Genomic DNA, 18,761 nt, shown 5'->3' with positions numbered 1-18,761 from the left:
AACAGTAAACACCTTGACACAGTTGGATATAGACTCTTCAGTCGCTGACTTTAACTAATTGACTATGCCAATTCTACAGGCTCATCTGTCTCAAAAAATAGTATGTGTATTATTAGTAGCAGCTAGTCATCAGGCATGGACTTGCTATACTGTGCAAAAGTCTTAGGCACCCTATTTTTTCATACAAGCTTTGTTATAGATTTCTATTTTAGGACTTCTACATTATTGACTCAGTACAAAAACATTTTAGAGTTCCAAATGTTCGTTTTCCAGCACAAAATTAAATGTTACAAACTTTTTTTTTCCTGTATCTGAGCAGCATGTTACATAAGAGAGCACTTTTCAGATTAAAAAAGAAAACATAATGAAGGCTGCTGAGTTTTGCTGCAAAATGAAGAAGCGAGTGTGACAGTCAAAGTGTCCAGAAGAACTGTGGCCGGTTCTGTAAGATGCTCAGTAAAACCTACAGATAATTTCCTTATAAAACTGCACTCATTGTACCTGATACTACTATTTTTTTTTTTAAAGCAAAGGGTCGTCTCATACCAAATATTGACTTTGTTTCATTTATTATGGCTTACTGCTGTTTATCGTATATTTTAATACTGAAACATCTCATTTCATTATTTTTAAGCCATTTTGGTCTACAGCATTTCTTTACATGTACCTAAGTCTTTTGCACAGTAACGTATCGTATAGGTGAGGTGGCTCTTTCATTGCAGTGGGAAGTGGCATTTAGGAAATCTAATTTGGTGCATGGGCTTAAAAGTTTAAGAACCTTTTTTCGACTGCAGCTGAATATTAAATATCACTTCAGAGAGTTTCCCACTTCCCAAAATACATGTTTAGTAGTGCTAAATTGCCCCTAGGTGTGAATGAGTGTGTGTGTGTGTGTGTGTGTGTGTGTGTGTGTGTGTGTGTGTGTGTGTGTGTGTGTGTGAGTGAGTGAGTGAGTGAGAGAGAGAATGAATGAAACTACTTTTTATTAGAAAACACCTTTACAAAAAATTTAACCATGGAATGGAAATCCAATAATAAGCACGTGGCATATTATTAAAATGATATTCAGCCGAATAGAGCGTTTTAAAATGAAACACTGTTTAACGTCAAAGAATGAGTGAGTGTGTTTGTGTGTGATAATATTGTAATCCTGTTGATTCACGTACTAGGTCCTGTTCATCTGTGTTTGCCAATTACACTCCTATAGCACTGTGCCAGCTGCAATGCCAAGAACCTCAAACCTGCTAAGAATCTTATTGCTACAGTGACGAATCCTTTGAACGTAATGGAAAGGGCATAGCGTGGTCTGCGTTGCTCTTAAACCCTGGGGAGGGAGAGAGAGAGAGAGAGAGAGAGTCTTGATGGTACACACTAGCCCGTAGCGTGTTTTGGGTCAGAAATACTGCCTGTCCTGCAAAGAGCTCCATTTAGCCTCTCCGTTTCCTTCCCTCCCTCCGTGTCTGCCTCACTGACACACTCTCACACACTCACTCTGTCTCACACACTCACAGAGCTGCCATTGTCACCAACGGCATGGTTGCATGCTTCCACTAGGATGAAGTCCTAAGACACAGGACCCTCGTGTCCATACAGGCACTTAGACACAAGGCCAATGTGTTCAACATACCAGCTCAGAGTGCTCGACAACACACAATCAGTAATACAGCTATGCTTTTCACCATCACACACAGCCTGATGTGTCTGGCTTTCTCAGATTCAGAAAAAAAAAAAATTTCATGCTTGGAGAAATCCAAGGAATCTAGAATGCCTCGAGTTTTTCAATTGGTCAGCTTGGATAGTATTAATAGTAACCAGAGGTGGGCAAAGTCCCCAGCTTCATTACTTAAGTCAAAGTACAGATCTCACTGGTCAAATGTTACTCTGATACAAGTGAAAGTTGTCCAGTCAAATTTTTACTAAAGTACTGAAGTACTTGCTTTTAAAAATACGTAAGTATTAAAAGTACACTCTGTCAACGCATCATTGTATTATTGCCACAACGCTTACTAAACCAATGCTGTGACCAAAGACAGAAATGTGAATTCACAAAATGAACGCATGCTGCGCCATCATGGTGGTTTAACGTTAAGCTAGCTAGTCAGTGATGCTCCACCTGACATGCTAGCAAACTCTTTTCAAACTCAAAATCATATTGGGTAGCTAACGCTACTAGAAAAGAAAGATTTCTACATTCTGTTTATTTGGCAAGATTATGCTAAAACATATTTCTGAAAGCACTTCAGATAAGTTAACGTTATGTTAGCATAACTCCATTTTTACATGCTAACTAACAGTGTCCATGTTAACTAGCTATGTGTTAACGTTAGCCGTGGACAAGGCGATGGCAACTTGGAGGGCAAATCCATAGAAAGTCATCTGACTAACCAGACTGCACAGCTACATTTGCAGTGTTCTCGCTAGCTCTAAAAGCACAGACAACTTCATTGCAAGCTTTCTCTTGGAATAAAATATATGTTTATATACCTCAATATGCTTCCGCAGGTTGGACAGCAAGTTTTTGTAGGCTGTGACGTGGTTCGTTTTCGATAAACAAAACAAACATTGAAAATAAAACGCATCTTTAATCCTTTCAAAAAACTGAAACATGGGCCATGGGTGTGTTCATTCCCCAGAAGACCCGCCTCCTTCCGTTCTGCCATCAGCTGATCGTGTTCAAATAATGCTGCTGAGAAAATCACTGAACTTGATTTTATAGTCTATGGACGTGACGTGACCCTAGTGATTACTGATCGGCTGTCTCAGTGTCACCTGGGAAAAAAAATCAATCATAGAAAAGAAAAAAAAAAATCCACTTTCAAAGCTGCTTCATAGTAACGAGTAACGAGGACCTTGATAGAAATGTAGTGGAGTAAAAAGTACGATATTTGTCTTTCAAATGTAATCAAGTTAAAGTCACAAGTTTCCAAAAAAATAAAGTACAGATACTCAAAAAGTGTACTTAAGTACAGTACTCAAGTAAATGTACTTCGTCACCGTCCACCTTTGATAATAACGTTCCTCTTTGGGCTGTATTAGATGATTATTTTCCTCTAAGAGTACACCTGGTTGTGTTTTAAGGCATACACGGTACACAGTGAGCTTGGAGTTGGCAGTTGTTCTGCATCATCACAGTGCTGTGTGTATAGTTGGAGCTAGACTTTTGGTGAATGGCATTTGAGTTTTGATTGACATCAACACCTTTCAGCATGCTGTGATTCAGCTGTCTCGTATACGGTTTTACTTTTAGTTGGAAAGATGATCAACACACACACCCAAACGATTCTCATGCATTGTCCTGGTTCGGTGTGCAATGGGAGATTATCTGTATTTATTGCATCAGATGACGCATGTCACGGCATGTCTGACTTCACATGCCCCCCCCCAAAAAAAGATGCCCTGGTCTGTGTTGGAATACCAGTTAAAAGCCAAGCTGCTTCATATGCGAATCTTGTCTGGTATGATTGAACACATACTGAAGAGCAAAATAAATGTTTCCTTTGTCACCTTTTGGGTGAGAGTTAAGGCACTGATCCAGCACCATGGTGGAAAGGTGCCTGAGAGTGATTGTGTGTGATTGTGTGTGTGTGTGTGTGTGTGTGTGTGTGTGTATATTCCAGTGTTTACTGACCTCTATGTATGTCCTGTAATTCAGAAAAATGCATGTGCTTAGAAGGAGGAATACTTAAAGCAGCACACTGCTGATCTGAATGAACAAACTACATTCAGCTTGGTGAGTGAATTAGAGGCGAATTTAAGTTTCGCTTTACATGTAAAAAGTCATGTAATAACGAACAAGTTCAATGGAGAACTTTGTCTGAATCATGCTTAGACATGGAAAGTGAAGAAATCTCGATGAGCATGCTGGACACAAATGAGTGGAGCCAATGTTTTATCTCCACGACGATTCATTATCACAGTGCTAAAGTCATTGTTTATGGAAGCCAATTTCCGCCGCCACAATAATGAGAAGGTTTCGCATAATAAGAAGAATTCTTATGATTATGACTTTCAATCTCATCATTATGACTTGCTATGTCAATAATGAAATATGAGAATGTAACTCAATTATGACTTAGTATCTCAATAATGAAATATGAGAAACCCCGATTCCAAAACAGTTGGGACAAAGTACAAATTGTAAATAAAAACGGAATGCAATAATTTACAAATCTCAAAAACTGATATTGTATTCACAATAGAACATAGACAACATATCAAATGTCAAAAGTGAGACATTTTGAAATTTCATGCCAAATTTCATGACCGCAACACATCTCAAAAAAGTTGGGACAGGGGCAATAAGAGGCTGGAAAAGTTAAAGGTACAAAAAAGGAACAGCTGGAGGACCAAATTGCAACTCATTAGGTCAATTGGCAATAGGTCATTAACATGACTGGGTATAAAAAGAGCATCTTGGAGTGGCAGCGGCTCTCAGAAGTAAAGATGGGAAGAGGATCACCAATCCCCCTAATTCTGCGCCGACAAATAGTGGAGCAATATCAGAAAGGAGTTCGACAGTGTAAAATTGCAAAGAGTTTGAACATATCATCATCATCATCTACAGTGCATAATATCATCAAAAGATTCAGAGAATCTGGAAGAATCTCTGTGCGTAAGGGTCAAGGCCAGAAAACCATACTGGGTGCCCGTGATCTTCGGGCCCTTAGACGGCACTGCATCACATACAAGCATGCCTCTGTATTGGAAATCACAAAATGGGCTCAGGAATATTTCCAGAGAACATTATCTGTGAACACAATTTACCGTGCCATCCGCCGTTGCCAGCTAAAACTCTATAGTTCAAAGAAGAAGCCGTATCTAAACATGATCCAGAAGCGCAGACGTCTTCTCTGGGCCAAGGCTCATTTAAAATGGACTGTGGCAAAGTGGAAAACTCTTCTGTGGTCAGACGAATCAAAATTTGAAGTTCTTTATGGAAATCAGGGACGCCGTGTCATTCGGACTAAAGAGGAGAAGGACGACCCAAGATGTTATCAGCGCTCAGTTCAGAAGCCTGCATCTCTGATGATATGGGGTTGCATTAGTGCGTGTGGCATGGGCAGCTTACACATCTGGAAAGACACCATCAATGCTGAAAGGTATATCCAGGTTCTAGAGCAACATATGCTCCCATCCAGACGACGTCTCTTTCAGGGAAGACCTTGCATTTTCCAACATGACAATGCCAAACCACATACTGCATCAATTACAGCATCATGGCTGCGTAGAAGAAGGCTCCGGGTACTGAACTGGCCAGCCTGCAGTCCAGATCTTTCACCCATAGAAAACATTTGGCGCATCATAAAACGGAAGATACGACAAAAAAGACCTAAAACAGTTGAGCAACTTGAATCCTACATTAGACAAGAATGGGTTAACATTCCTGTCCCTAAACTTGAGCAACTTGTCTCCTCAGTCCCCAGACGTTTACAGACTGTTGTAAAGAGAAAAGGGGATGTCTCACAGTGGGAAACACGGCCTTGTCCCAACTTTTTTGAGATGTGTTGTTGTCATGAAATTTAAAAATCACCTAATTTTTCTCTTTAAATGATACATTTTCTCAGTTAGAACATAGATGACATCAAATGTTCTGAATAAAATATGGAATTTTTAAACTTCCACATCATTGCATTCCGTTTTTATTTACAATTTGCACTTTGTCCCAACTTTTTTGGAATCAGGGTTGTATAACATAGTATCTCATAATGATGAGACATGAAAGGTTTCTCATAAGTATGACTTGGTAGATCATAATAATAATAATAATAATAATAATAATAATAATGACAGTGTCTCATAATTATGAAGTATGAGAAACCTCATATAGGACTTACTTTCTCATGTCAAGAGATACTCTCATAATTATGACTTAGTATGTTGTAATAATGAAATATGAGAAGGTACATGACTTGCTATCTCAATAATAAAATGACAATGTTTCCCATAATCATTACCAAGTACCTCATACTTATGATTTGCTATCTCAATCATGCAATATGAGATAGTTTCTCATAATTATTACCAAGCATCTCAATAATGAAATGAGAGTTTCTCAATTATAACCATCTCATTTCATTATTGAGATTGCAAATCATAAGTATGAGATACTTGGTAATAATTATGAGAAACTCTCTCATTTCATTATTGAGATAGTATCTTGTGATTTGCTAGGTCATTATTATGAGATACTTGGTAATAATTATGAGAAACTGAGCATTTCAATAATGAAATAGTTTCTCATAATTATTACCAAGTATCACACATTTATGATTATGCTCTCAATAATGAAATGAGAATTTCTCATAATTATTATCAAGTATCTCATACTTATGATTTGTTAGGTCAATAATGAAATAAGATAGCGTCTCATAATTATTACCAAGTATCTCATAATAATGACTTAGTATCTCATACTTATGATTTGCTATCTCAATAATGAAATATGAAATATTTTCTCATAATTACTACCAAGTATCTCATTTATGATTATGCTCTCAATAATGAATTGAGATAGTTTCTCAATTATTACCAAGTATCTCATATTTAGGATTATGCTCTCAATAATGAAATGAAATAATTTCTCATAATTATTACCAAGTATCTCATATTTCATTATTGAGATAGCAAATCATAAGATAGCTTCTCATAATTATTACAAAGTATCTCATAATAATGACTTAGTATCTCATACTTATGATTTGCTATCTCAATAATGAAATATGAAATATTTTCTCATAATTACTACCAAGTATCTCATATTTATGATTATGCTCTCAATAATGAATTGAGATAGTTTCTCATAATTATTACCAAGTAACTCATACTTATGACTTGCTATCTCAATAATAAGATAGCGTCTCATAATTAATACCAAGTATCTCATATTTATGATTTGCCATGTCAATAATGAGATACGAGAGAGTTTCTCATAATTATTACCAAGTATCTCATAATAATGACTTAGTATCTCGTATTTATGATTTCTCATCTCATCATCTCTAGCCGCTTTATCCTGTTCTACAGGGTCGCAGGCAAGCTGGAGCCTATCCCAGCTGACTACGGGCGAAGGGCGGGGTACACCCTGGACAAGTCGCCAGGTCATCACAGGGCTGACACACAGACACGGACAACCATTCACGCTCACTGGAAATATGAGATAGTTTCTCATAATTACTACCAAGTATCTCATATTTATGATTTGCCATGTCAATAATGAGATACGAGATATAGTTTCTCATAATTATTACCAAGTATCTCATAATAACGAGATATTAAGTCATACATTTTGAGAAAATGTTCTCATTATTATGAAATATTAAATCATGATGACATGGTGTCTCACAGTCATGATTATGAGATACTATTTTGACTTCAGGTTTTGTTTTAAGTGGCAGAAACGGGCTTGTATCTTGAATTAGGCTTTGGTATGAGTGAAAGCACAGCACTCAGTACTCACTTTCCGTGACTTCCCTGCCTCGTCCACTTCCCTGTGCAGAGAGGGAATCGACACCTCAATCATCTCAGTCATTCTGCATCGCCTGTCGGAAACCCGGCGTCTAGTCCCGGTACAGGTGGAGAAGAAAAGCAGTCCGGTGTCCGTTCCAGCTCAGGACCCTTCCGCCATCGCCTCGGTGCGTGGGAGTGACTTCCTCTGCGTGGAGGGGGAATAAAGAGCGAGCCCACAGCAGGTGAAGCGAAAGCGCTCAGCTCACAACCGCAACGCCACATGAAAGCGCTCAGGCGCAGCACTTACAAGATACAGCTTAAGCCCCGCCCATAAACAAACACACCGCTGCCCTGATTGGCGCTTGACCACGTGCTCCGCCCAGAAAACAAACAGAAACACGCCCTCGTGATATTTACAGTACAAAAGTATGCACTGCAAAAAAATGATCTCTTGTTGAGAGAAAATATCTTGAATATGGGTGAATTTATCTATTATTTCTTATTAGAAGTTTACTAGAACTCAAATATCAGATTATTTAGCTTACTTTGAGACGCTTTTACTAACTTCAAGCCTTAAATTTTCTTATTCTATCGGCAGATAATTTTGCTCATTTTAAGCACTCAATTCTAGAAAGAAGCAAAATTATCTGCCAATAGAATAAGAAAATTTAAGGCTTGAAATTAGTAAAAACATCTCAAAGTAAGCTAAATAATCTGATATTTGAATTCTAGTAAACTTCTAATAAGAAATAATAGATAAATTCACCCAAAGATATTTTCTCTCAACAAGAGATCATTTTTTGCAGTGTGCAAAAAGTCTTAGGCACACTTTTTTTTTTTAGAACAAACTTTGTCATGGAATTTTTATTTTCTGACCTCTACATTATCAAATCAGTAAAAAAAAAAATTCAGATTTCCAAACAGCTTAGTTTTCCGACACAAAGTTAATGGAAAAAGAAAAAAAGCTTCTGAAGGCTGCTGGGTTTTACTGCAAAAGTGTGAGAAAGTCCTTATCAAACTGCACACACTGTACCTGAGCCTAAGGGTCTTCTTTATATATGCTTCAGTATAAGTATAGCAAGTATACTACAGACCATGTACTTTTAAAGTATACAAATTTAATACTTTTTTGGACTAAATTGGAACATTTCAAGTATACTTTAAAGTTCATTTTAAGTTTGCAAACGTACACTTTAAAGTATACAAGTACACTCATCTATATACACTACCTTTCAAAAGTTTGGGGTCACTTTGAAATTTCCTTATTTTTGAAAGAAAAGCACTGTTCTTTTCAATGAAGATCACTTTAAACTAATCAGAAATCCACTCTATACATTGCTAATGTACTAAATGACTATTCTAGCTGCAAATGTGTGGTTTTTGGTGCAATATCTCCATAGGTGTATAGAGGCCCATTTCCAGCAACTCTCACTCCAGTGTTCTAATGGTACAATGTGTTTGCTCATTGCCTCAGAAGGCTAATGGATGATTAGAAAAGCCTTGTACAATCATGTTAGCACAGCTGAAAACAGTTGAGCTCTTTAGAGAAGCTATAAAACTGGCCTTCCTTTGAGCAGATTGAGTTTCTGGAGCATCACATTTGTGGGGTCGATTAAATGCTCAAAATGGCCAGAAAAATGTCTTGACTATATTTTCTATTCATTTTACAACTTATGGTGGGAAATAAAAGTGTGACTTTTCATGGAAAACACAAAATTGTCTGGGTGACCCCAAACTTTTCAACGGTAGTGTACTACCATTGTACTAGTTATATACTTCAAGTCCCTATTTTTAGTTTATTATTGTATACTTTAAGTATACTGTTATAAATGTTGGCTATTTCACTAGTTTACTTGTTATACTTTAAGTTTGCTTGGCATATTACTTGTAGTTTACTATTTATATACTGGAAATATACTCCAAGTATTCTTAAAGTTTACTCATACTGTATGTACACAAGAGTGTGATGCATTTACAAAATCACAAGACAGAATGTTGAAAACAAGTTTGATATATTTTCAAGCATTTCAAAAACAAAGACCTATGAAATCAAGTCCTTCCTTACTGGAGAAAATGAAAGGAAAAAGTGTACATTTGCATGTAAAAATGTAAACATAATGGTCTCTTGATCAATAAAGTCAAGTCAAAAGTTTTTCTGTTTTTGTGTATGATTTTAAGGTACATAAAGATAATGCAGTTGAGCACACATAGTATATACCGTAAAGTTTTAAACTCCAGCATTATATTATATTAATATATAAATTAAATGTTAAGCATGAGTCAATGACTTGGCCTTATTATGCACTTGGAGCAAGATATACTAAGTATTAGTACTTTGTGGCAGAAAAACGTAAAAAGTATACTAAAGTATAAGTTTTAGTATTAAAGTATAAGTCTTAGCATTAATGTACTTAGTCTTAAACTTTTGTTTATACTTTTCAGTATAAGCCAAGTATATTTCACTATACTATTCTTAAGTATATAAAATATAGTTTATAAAAAGTCAACTTCAAGTATACTTCCTCAGTTTTAGTAAAAAAATAAGTATACTCATAGTACACTTGAATAAACTTCTTTTTGCTAAGGGTGTTTACTGCACGGTGTAGTGTTTTTCCCCCCTTTTAAGGATAAAGATTTAAATTAATTATTTATGAAGTAATCTTTACTTTGCAGCATGTGCCTAAGACTTTTGTACTTTAAACTTGCAGCATGACTGAGTTCAAGCTTAATTTGTAATGGTCAGAGGTGGATAAAGTCCCCAACTTCATTACTTAAGTCAAAGTACAGATCCCACTGGTCAAATGTTACTCTGATACAAGTGAAAGTTCTCCAGTCAAACTGTTACTCAAGTACTTGCCTTTAAAAATACTTAAGTATTAAAAGTACATTTTCTGTCAACGCTTACAAAACCTAATGCCGTTACCAAAGACAGAAATGTGAATTCACAAAACGAGCGCATGCTGTGCCATCATGGTGGTTTAACGTTAAGCTAGCTAGTCAGTGAAACTCCACCTGACATGCTAGCAAACTCTCTTCAAACTCAAAATCATATTGGGTAGCTAACGCTACTAGAAAAGAAAGATTTCTACATTCTGTTTATTTGGCAAGATTATGCTGAAACATATTTCTGAAAGCACTTCAGATAAGTTAACGTTATTCATGTTAGCATAACTCCATTTTTACATGCTAACTAACAGTGTCCAAGTTAACTAGTTACAGTGCCTTGCAAAAGTATTCACACCCCTTGAACTTTTTCACATTTTTCCACCTTACAACCACAAACTTAAGTTTTTTATTGAAATTTTATGTGATAGACCAACACAGAGTAGCACAGAATTGTGAAGTGAAACGAAAATGATAAATGGTCTTCAAAATTTTAAACAAGTAAAAATCTGAAAAATGTGATGTGCATTAGTATTCAGCCCCCCTGCGTCAATACTTTGTACAGCCACCTTTTGCTGCAATTACAGCTGCAAGTCTTTTGTGGTATGTCTCTACCAGCTTTGCACATCTAGACACTGAAATTTTTGCCCATTCTTCTTTGCAAAATAGCTCAAGCTCAGCCAGATTAGATGGAGAGCGTCTGTGAACAGCAATTTTCAAGTCTTGCCACAGATGCTCAATGGGATTTAGGTCTGGACTTTGACTGGGCCATTCTAACACATGAATATTCTTTGATCTAAACCATTCCATTGTAGCTCTGGCTGTATGTTTAGGGTCATTGTCTTGCTGGAAGGTGAATCTCCTTCCCAGTCTCAAGTCTTTTGCAGCCTCCAACAGGTTTTCTTCCAGGATTGCCCTGTATTTAACTCCATCCATCTTCCCATCAACTCTGACCAGCTTCCCTGTCCCTGCTGAAGAAAAGCATCCCCATAGCATGATGCTGCCACCACCATGTCTCACAGTGGGGATGGTGTGTGCAGGGTGATGAGGAGTGTTAGTTTTCCGCCACACATAGCGCTTTGCATTTAGGCCAAAAAGTTCAACTTTGGTCTCATCTGACCAAAGCACCTTCTTCCACATGTTTGCTGTGTCCCCTACATGGCTTCTGGCAAACTGCAAATGGGACTTCTTATGCCTGTCTTTCAACAATGGCTTTCTTCTTACCACTCTTCCAAAAAGACCAGATTTGTGGAGTGTACAACTTATAGTTGTCCTGTTTACAGATTCTTCCACCTGAGCTGTGGATTTCTGCAGCTCCTCCAGAGTGATCATGGGCCTCTTGGCTGCTTCTCTGACCAGTGCTCTCCTTGCTCACTCTGTCAGTTTAGGTGGACGGCCATGTCTTGGTAGGTTTGCAGTTGTGCCATACTTTTTCCATTTTTGAATGATGGATTGAACAGTGCTTCTTGAGATGTTCAGAGCTTGGGATATTTTTTTATAACCTAACCCTGCTTTAAACTTCTCCAGAACTTTATCCCTGACCTGTCTGGTGAGTTCTTTGGTTTTCATGATGCTGTTTGTTCTTCAGTGTTCTCTAACAAACCACTGAGGCCTTCACAGAATAAGTGCATTTATGCTGAGAGTAAATTACACACAGTAGGACTCTATTAACTAATTAGATGACTTCTGAAGGCAATTGATTGCACTGGATTGTATTTAGAGGTATCAGAGGACAGGGGGGTGAATACTAATGCACACCACATTTTTCAGATTTTTATTTGTTTAAAATTTTGAAGACCATTTATCATTTTCGTTTCACTTCACAATTATGTGCTACTCTGTGTTGGTCTATCACATAAAATCTCAATAAAAAGAATTTTAAGTTTGTGGTTGTAAGGTGGAAAAATGTGAAAAAGTACAAGGGGTATGAATATTTTTGCAAGGCACTGTATGTGTTAACGTTAGCTGTGGACAAGGCAATGGTAACTTGGCGGGAAAATCCATAGAAAGTCATTTGACTAACCAGACTACATAGCTATTGCAACATTATTGCTAGCTCTAAAAGCACAGACAACTTCATTGCAAGCTTTCTCTTGGAATAAAACATTTACATACCTCAATATGCTTCCGCAGGCTGGACGGCGAGTTTTTGTAGGCCGTGATGTGCTCCGTTTTAGGCAAACAAAGCAAACATTTAAAACGAAACAAATCTTTATTCCTTTCAGAAAACTGAAACATGGGTTCTAGCTATAGCCATGAGTGCGTTCATTCCCCAGAAGAACCGCCTCCTTCCATTCTGCCATCAACTGATCGTGTTCAGTTAATGCTGCTGAAAAATCACTGAACTTGATTTTATCCAGTCTATGGACATGATGTGACTCTAGTGATTACTGATCGGCTCTCAGTGTCACCTGGGAAAAAAATCAATCGCATTTTAGAAAAGAAAAAAACATCCACTTTCAAAGCTGCTTCATAGTAACGAGGTCCTTGATAGAAATGTAGTGGAGTAAAAAGTACGATATTTGCCTTTCAAATGTAGTCAAGTTAAAGTCACAAGTTTCCAAAAAAAAAATACTCAAGTAAAGTACAGATACTCAAAAAGTGTACTTAAGTACAGTACTCAAGTAAATGTACTTCGTTACTGTCCACCTCTGGTAATGGTGTGCGTGTGATCATGAGAAGAGTCATGAGCACTGCTAGACTCTGACTAATCACTGGATGCTGAAGCAGCAAATTCATTCATCTTGTCAGCAATTAACTGGTAATATATATATATATATATATATATATATATATATATATATATATATATATATATATATATCTCCTTAAGATACACTATATGGCCAGAAGTATGTGGACACCTAACCATCACACTCATATGTGTTCCGTCCCCAAATTGTTGCCACAATTTCCCTTCACTGAAACTAAGAGGCCTAAACCTGTTCCAGCATGACAATGCTCCTGTGCACAACACGAGCTTCATGAAGACACGGTTTGCCAAATTTGGAGTGGAAGAACTTGACTATCCTGCACTGAGCCCTGATCTTAATCCCAATGAACATCAGTGCTTGACCTCACTAATGCTCTTGTAGCTAAATGAACACAAATCCCTATAAATCTAGTGGAAAGCCTTCCTAGAAGAGTCTGTGATTCTCAGTCATCCAGGTCATGGTAAACTGTGGGTGGTAAAAAGGCCACTTCACTCTTCCTAGAAGAGTGAAGATTATTATAACAGCAAAGGACACAATCTGGAATGAGATGTTCAACAAGTACATATGAGTGTAATGGTCAGGTGTTCACATATTTTTGTGCATATATTGTACTTGCTGATTATTATGAATGTTTTTAACATTTAGATGAAAGGAAAAAAAAGCACTACCACCAAGACTTCTGATTTAAACAAAGAATAAATTATATACTCCTACAGTAGATTCTTGAAAGTGATGTCACTTAGACACAACCACAACCAGTGTTTTGGACCTTCTGCTTTTCCAGCTCCTGACTGTAAGAGAAACCATACGACTGGTTGAGAATCTACTTTTCATGACGTGCATCCTCTGTCCTTTTTATGCACGTCACCACTCTTCACATGACATGCAGTAACACTCACGCACAGATTCGTTTTTACTGCTGATTTCAGCTGCTTGTCAATGAATGAGTGGCAAGAAGACACCAGATTCAACAATCTTCTTCATAACAACAACATCCCCTCTCATTTGGTTTTTGACAAATCAGACAGTCAGTCAGCAAAGGTTATTATTAGAAGCAAGAAACACGTGAATTTGAGTTGTACAACCCCGATTCCAAAAAAGTTGGGACAAAGTACAAATTGTAAATAAAAACGGAATGCAATGATGTGGAAGTTTCAAAATTCCATATTTTATTCAGAATAGAACATAGATAACATATCAAATGTTTAAACTGAGAAAATTTATCATTTAAAGAGAAAAATTAGGTGATTTTAAATTTCATGACAACAACACATCTCAAAAAAGTTGGGACAAGGCCATGTTTACCACTGTGAGACATCCCCTTTTCTCTTTACAACAGTCTGTAAACGTCTGGGGACTGAGGAGACAAGTTGCTCAAGTTTAGGGACAGGAATGTTAACCCATTCTTGTCTAATGTAGGATTCGAGTTGCTCAACTGTCTTAGGTCTTTTTTGTCGTATCTTCCGTTTTATGATGCGCCAAATGTTTTCTATGGGTGAAAGATCTGGACTGCAGACTGGCCAGTTCAGTACCCGGACCCTTCTTCTACGCAGCCATGATGCTGTAATTGATGCAGTATGTGGTTTGGCATTGTCATTATCTCTCTAGCCGCTTTATCCTTCTACAGGGTCGCAGGCAAGCTGGAGCCTATCCCAGCTGATTACGGGAGAAAGGCGGGGTACACCCTGGACAAGTCGCCAGGTCATCACAGGGCTGACACATAGACACAGACAACCATTCACACTCACATTCACACCTACGGTCAATTTAGAGTCACCAGTTAACCTAACCTGCATGTCTTTGGACTGTGGGGGAAACCGGAGCACCCGGAGGAAACCCACGTGGACACGGGGAGAACATGCAAACTCCGCACAGAAAGGCCCTCGCTGGCCCCGGGGCTCGAACCCAGGACCTTCTTGCTGTGAGGCGACAGCGCTAACCACTACACCACCGTGCCGCCCCGGTTTGGCATTGTCATGTTGGAAAATGCAAGGTCTTCCCTGAAAGAGACGTCGTCTGGATGGGAGCATATGTTGCTCTAGAACCTGGATATACCTTTCAGCATTGATGGTGTCTTTCCAGATGTGTAAGCTGCCCATGCCACACGCACTAATGCAACCCCATACCATCAGAGATGCAGGCTTCTGAACTGAGCGCTGATAACAACTTGGGTCGTCCTTCTCCTCTTTAGTCCGAATGACACGGCGTCCCTGATTTCCATAAAGAACTTCAAATTTTGATTTGTCTGACCACAGAACAGTTTTCCACTTTGCCACAGTCCATTTTAAATGAGCCTTGGCCCAGAGAAGACGTCTGCGCTTCTGGATCATGTTTAGATACAACTTCTTCTTTGAACTATAGAGTTTTAGCTGGCAACGGCGGATGGCACGGTGAATTGTGTTCACAGATAATTTTCTCTGAAAATATTCCTGAGCCCATTTTGTGATTTCCAATACAGAAGCATGCCTGTATGTGATGCAGTGCCGTCTAAGGGCCCGAAGATCACGGGCACCCAGTATGGTTTTCCGGCCTTGACCCTTACGCGCAGAGATTCTTCCAGATTCTCTGAATCTTTTGATGATATTATGCACTGTAGATGATGATATGTTCAAACTCTTTGCAATTTTACACTGTCGAACTCCTTTCTGATATTGCTCCACTATTTGTCGGCGCAGAATTAGGGGGATTGGTGATCCTCTTCCCATCTTTACTTCTGAGAGCCGCTGCCACTCCAAGATGCTCTTTTTATACCCAGTCATGTTCATGACCTATTGCCAATTGACCTAATGAGTTGCAATTTGGTCCTCCAGCTGTTCCTTTTTTGTACCTTTAACTTTTCCAGCCTCTTATTGCCCCTGTCCCAACTTTTTTGAGATGTGTTGCTGTCATGAAATTTCAAATGAGCCAATAATTGGCATGAAATTTCAAAATGTCTCACTTTCGACATTTGATATGTTGTCTATGTTCTATTGTGAATACAATATCAGTTTTTGAGATTTGTAAATTATTGCATTCCGTTTTTATTTACAATTTGTACTTTGTCCCAACTTTTTTGGAATCGGGGTTGTATTTCAAACAGCAAACTGACCACTGAGACAGAGAAAAGGGGAAGTTCCATAAAGTTAGACAATTCAGTCAATTCACACTCGTAATGTTTTCAGAAATGCAAAGATGACCACGTGCTACAGTAATTAGATATACATACAGTAATTCGACTACAGTGCTGTTGAATTCTCAATTCTGATTGGTCAAAAGGTGTTGATTGATTTTCTATTACAGCAGCTCACAGTAGTTGACAATGGTTCCAGCTGCAAGGCAAAATCACAAGTTTGTATTAATACTCATTCTAATACATTATCATTTCAAGAATAACATTCACAGGAACTTGTATTATGGATTCTTGACATAATCTAAGGCTAATAATAATTTTTTTAAAAAGTACTATTGTTTATTACCAAGTTCACAAAATGTGTTATGTAAGAAAAGGTTTTTTTTTTTTCTTTTTGGTTAGGAAAAAAAAAAAACAGCATTAGTTTTCCGGGACGGTTGTCTGTGTCTATGTGTCAGCCCCGTGATGACCTGGTGACTTGTCCAGGGTGTACCCCAACTCTCGCCCATAGTCACCTGGGATAGGCTCCAGCTTGCCTGCAACCCTGTAGGACAGGATAAGCGGCTACAGATAATGTATGGATGCATAGTTTTCTGGGACTTTGAGGACTTTTTGCTTTCTTGATAACATTTGCTTATTTTTTTTCTCATTAACTTCAAGAAAGTGAATAAAGGAAAGGAACAATTGCTCCTAGAATGTGAGTGATAAAAGGAATTATTCTATCCACATTCACTGGATATGAGCAATCATGCACTCTGATTGGCTACTCTACTACTAAACTATCAGCTCATATACCATGAGTAGAGAAAAACAAGATGGCGGAGTGTGTTGCTGAATTAACCGAGGATGAAATAAAAACACTACTCAGAAACAAAACCCCCCCAAAAACACACACAAAAAAAGCACAACAAAATATGGAATGCAAGTATTTGATGGTAAGAACGTGTCTTTTTATTTTTCAAGAATTATTATTATAGCATTTTTCTCAAATTGCTACTGTCGTCAGTTTTGTTTACATTCTAGGCAGAAATTATTTTGTCAGACGTTTTGTATAAAGTTTTTATTTATCGAATTTATCAAAAAATAACGATAAAAATGCTTTGTTTCTCAAAATCCAGTGAATATGGATACGATAATAAAGTTATTCCACTCAATCTCGTCGTACATGGCTTATAGCCAACTTGGTGCTATGCGCCTCGTCGGCTATCAGCTCATATACAACGAGATTGAGTGGAATAACTCAATTCTTCTATTCACATTCACTGGATATGAGCAATCACGTGCTCTCATACCCCTTTTCCACCAAATCAGTTCCAGGGCTGGTTCGGAGCCAGTGCTGGTGCTGGTTCACAACTCGTTCAACTTGCGAGCCAGCTGAGAACCAGTTTGCTTTTCCATAGCTCGTGGAGCTACGTCATTACGTCGCTGTATACGTCAATTACGTCGCTACGTTTGCATAAACCTTGGCGCGAATACCAAAGCAAAAACAACACGGAAGCAGCAGCAGCAACAACAACAACAATAATAATAATGGATGACTTTGCGTTTGTACAGCTGCGGCTTCTCGTCGCTTAAAAATGGCGATCTTTCGCGGTCTTGTTATTGTTCTTAACAACTCCGCCCCCCTGCTGACATAAGCAGTTCTTTCCTCTGGCCCAGCAGAGAGTTGGTGCTAGCCTGGAACCGGTTTTTCTGGCCCCAGAGCCAGTTCTTTGTCAGTGGAAACAGAAAACCCGGTTCCAAACTAAGCACTGGCCCCGAACCAGCCCTGGAACTGCTTTGGTGGAAAAGGGGCATGATTGGCTACTCTACTACTAGGATATCAGCTCATATACTGTGAGTAGAGAAAAACAAAATGGCAGAGTGCATCAATTCAGATATATCACTTTATCAAGTATTTAAAAGAAACAGAAATAGCTAAAAGAATACAGTTCTTTTTTCGCCCCCACTATCTCCTGTTCCACAATCCAGCCCAGTTGGTGGCAGTAATACACCTTTATGTTGGTTTGCCAACCGCCCCCCAAAAAAACCTAAAGTAGAAGAAGAAAATAATGGCGGCGCATGTTGCTGAACCAACCAAGGACGAAAACAAAACCCCCAAAAATAAAAAAAAAGCAACAAAATATGGAATAAAAGTACTTCATGGTAAAAACGTATCTTTTTTTATTTTTCAAGAATTATTATAGAATTTTTCACAAATTGCTACTGTCATTTCATTGGTTTTGGTTACATTCTAAGCGGAAATAATTGTCAGACATTTTGTACAATGTTTATCAAATTTGCAAAAAATAAAAATGCTGTTTCTGAAAATCCAGTGAATGTGGATAGAATGAAACAGGTGCTATGCACCTCGTTGGCTATACACTCATGTACGACTCAGTTTCGTGGAATAACTTAATTGTCTCATGAATTTAATTACAAATGGTTAAAAAAATTACTCAATTAACAACTGTTGGCAAACTGCTGTAGTAGAAGAAGAATAAAACACTTTGAGACATGATATTTTTGGAAAATAATCACCTTTGGGGTGGTAACAGTAACTCCACTTCATTCCAAGCAGCATCACATCAACCTGTTGTTGATCACTGTCCTTCAACAGCATGTCCCGT

At 38.0% G+C, this 18,761-nt stretch overlaps 1 protein-coding gene and 1 long non-coding RNA gene across 3 annotated transcripts in view; both read right to left on the bottom strand.

Moving 5' to 3' along the window:
- Positions 1 to 7,740, bottom strand: part of snx22 (sorting nexin 22) — a 38,472-nt gene extending 30,732 nt beyond the window's left edge. For both annotated transcript variants that reach the window (XM_060914413.1, XM_060914414.1), the window contains exon 1: positions 7,457 to 7,740. In XM_060914413.1, the coding sequence (XP_060770396.1) occupies positions 7,457 to 7,528 (72 nt within the window). In that variant the 5' untranslated portion in view covers positions 7,529 to 7,740. The remainder of the gene's footprint in view (positions 1 to 7,456) is intronic.
- A 4,747-nt stretch (positions 7,741 to 12,487) lies between these two features.
- LOC132873049 (uncharacterized) lies at positions 12,488 to 18,761 on the bottom strand. The gene is made up of 3 exons (XR_009651525.1): positions 18,673 to 18,761; positions 16,249 to 16,351; positions 12,488 to 12,740 (listed from the first exon to the last, which is right to left on the bottom strand). It is a non-coding gene; the product is annotated as an uncharacterized LOC132873049 (long non-coding RNA).

The sequence above is a fragment of the Neoarius graeffei genome, chromosome 2 (assembly GCF_027579695.1).
Source record: "Neoarius graeffei isolate fNeoGra1 chromosome 2, fNeoGra1.pri, whole genome shotgun sequence".
Taxonomy (NCBI): Eukaryota; Metazoa; Chordata; class Actinopteri; order Siluriformes; family Ariidae; genus Neoarius; species Neoarius graeffei.
This window is presented reverse-complemented; position numbering and strand designations above follow the sequence as displayed.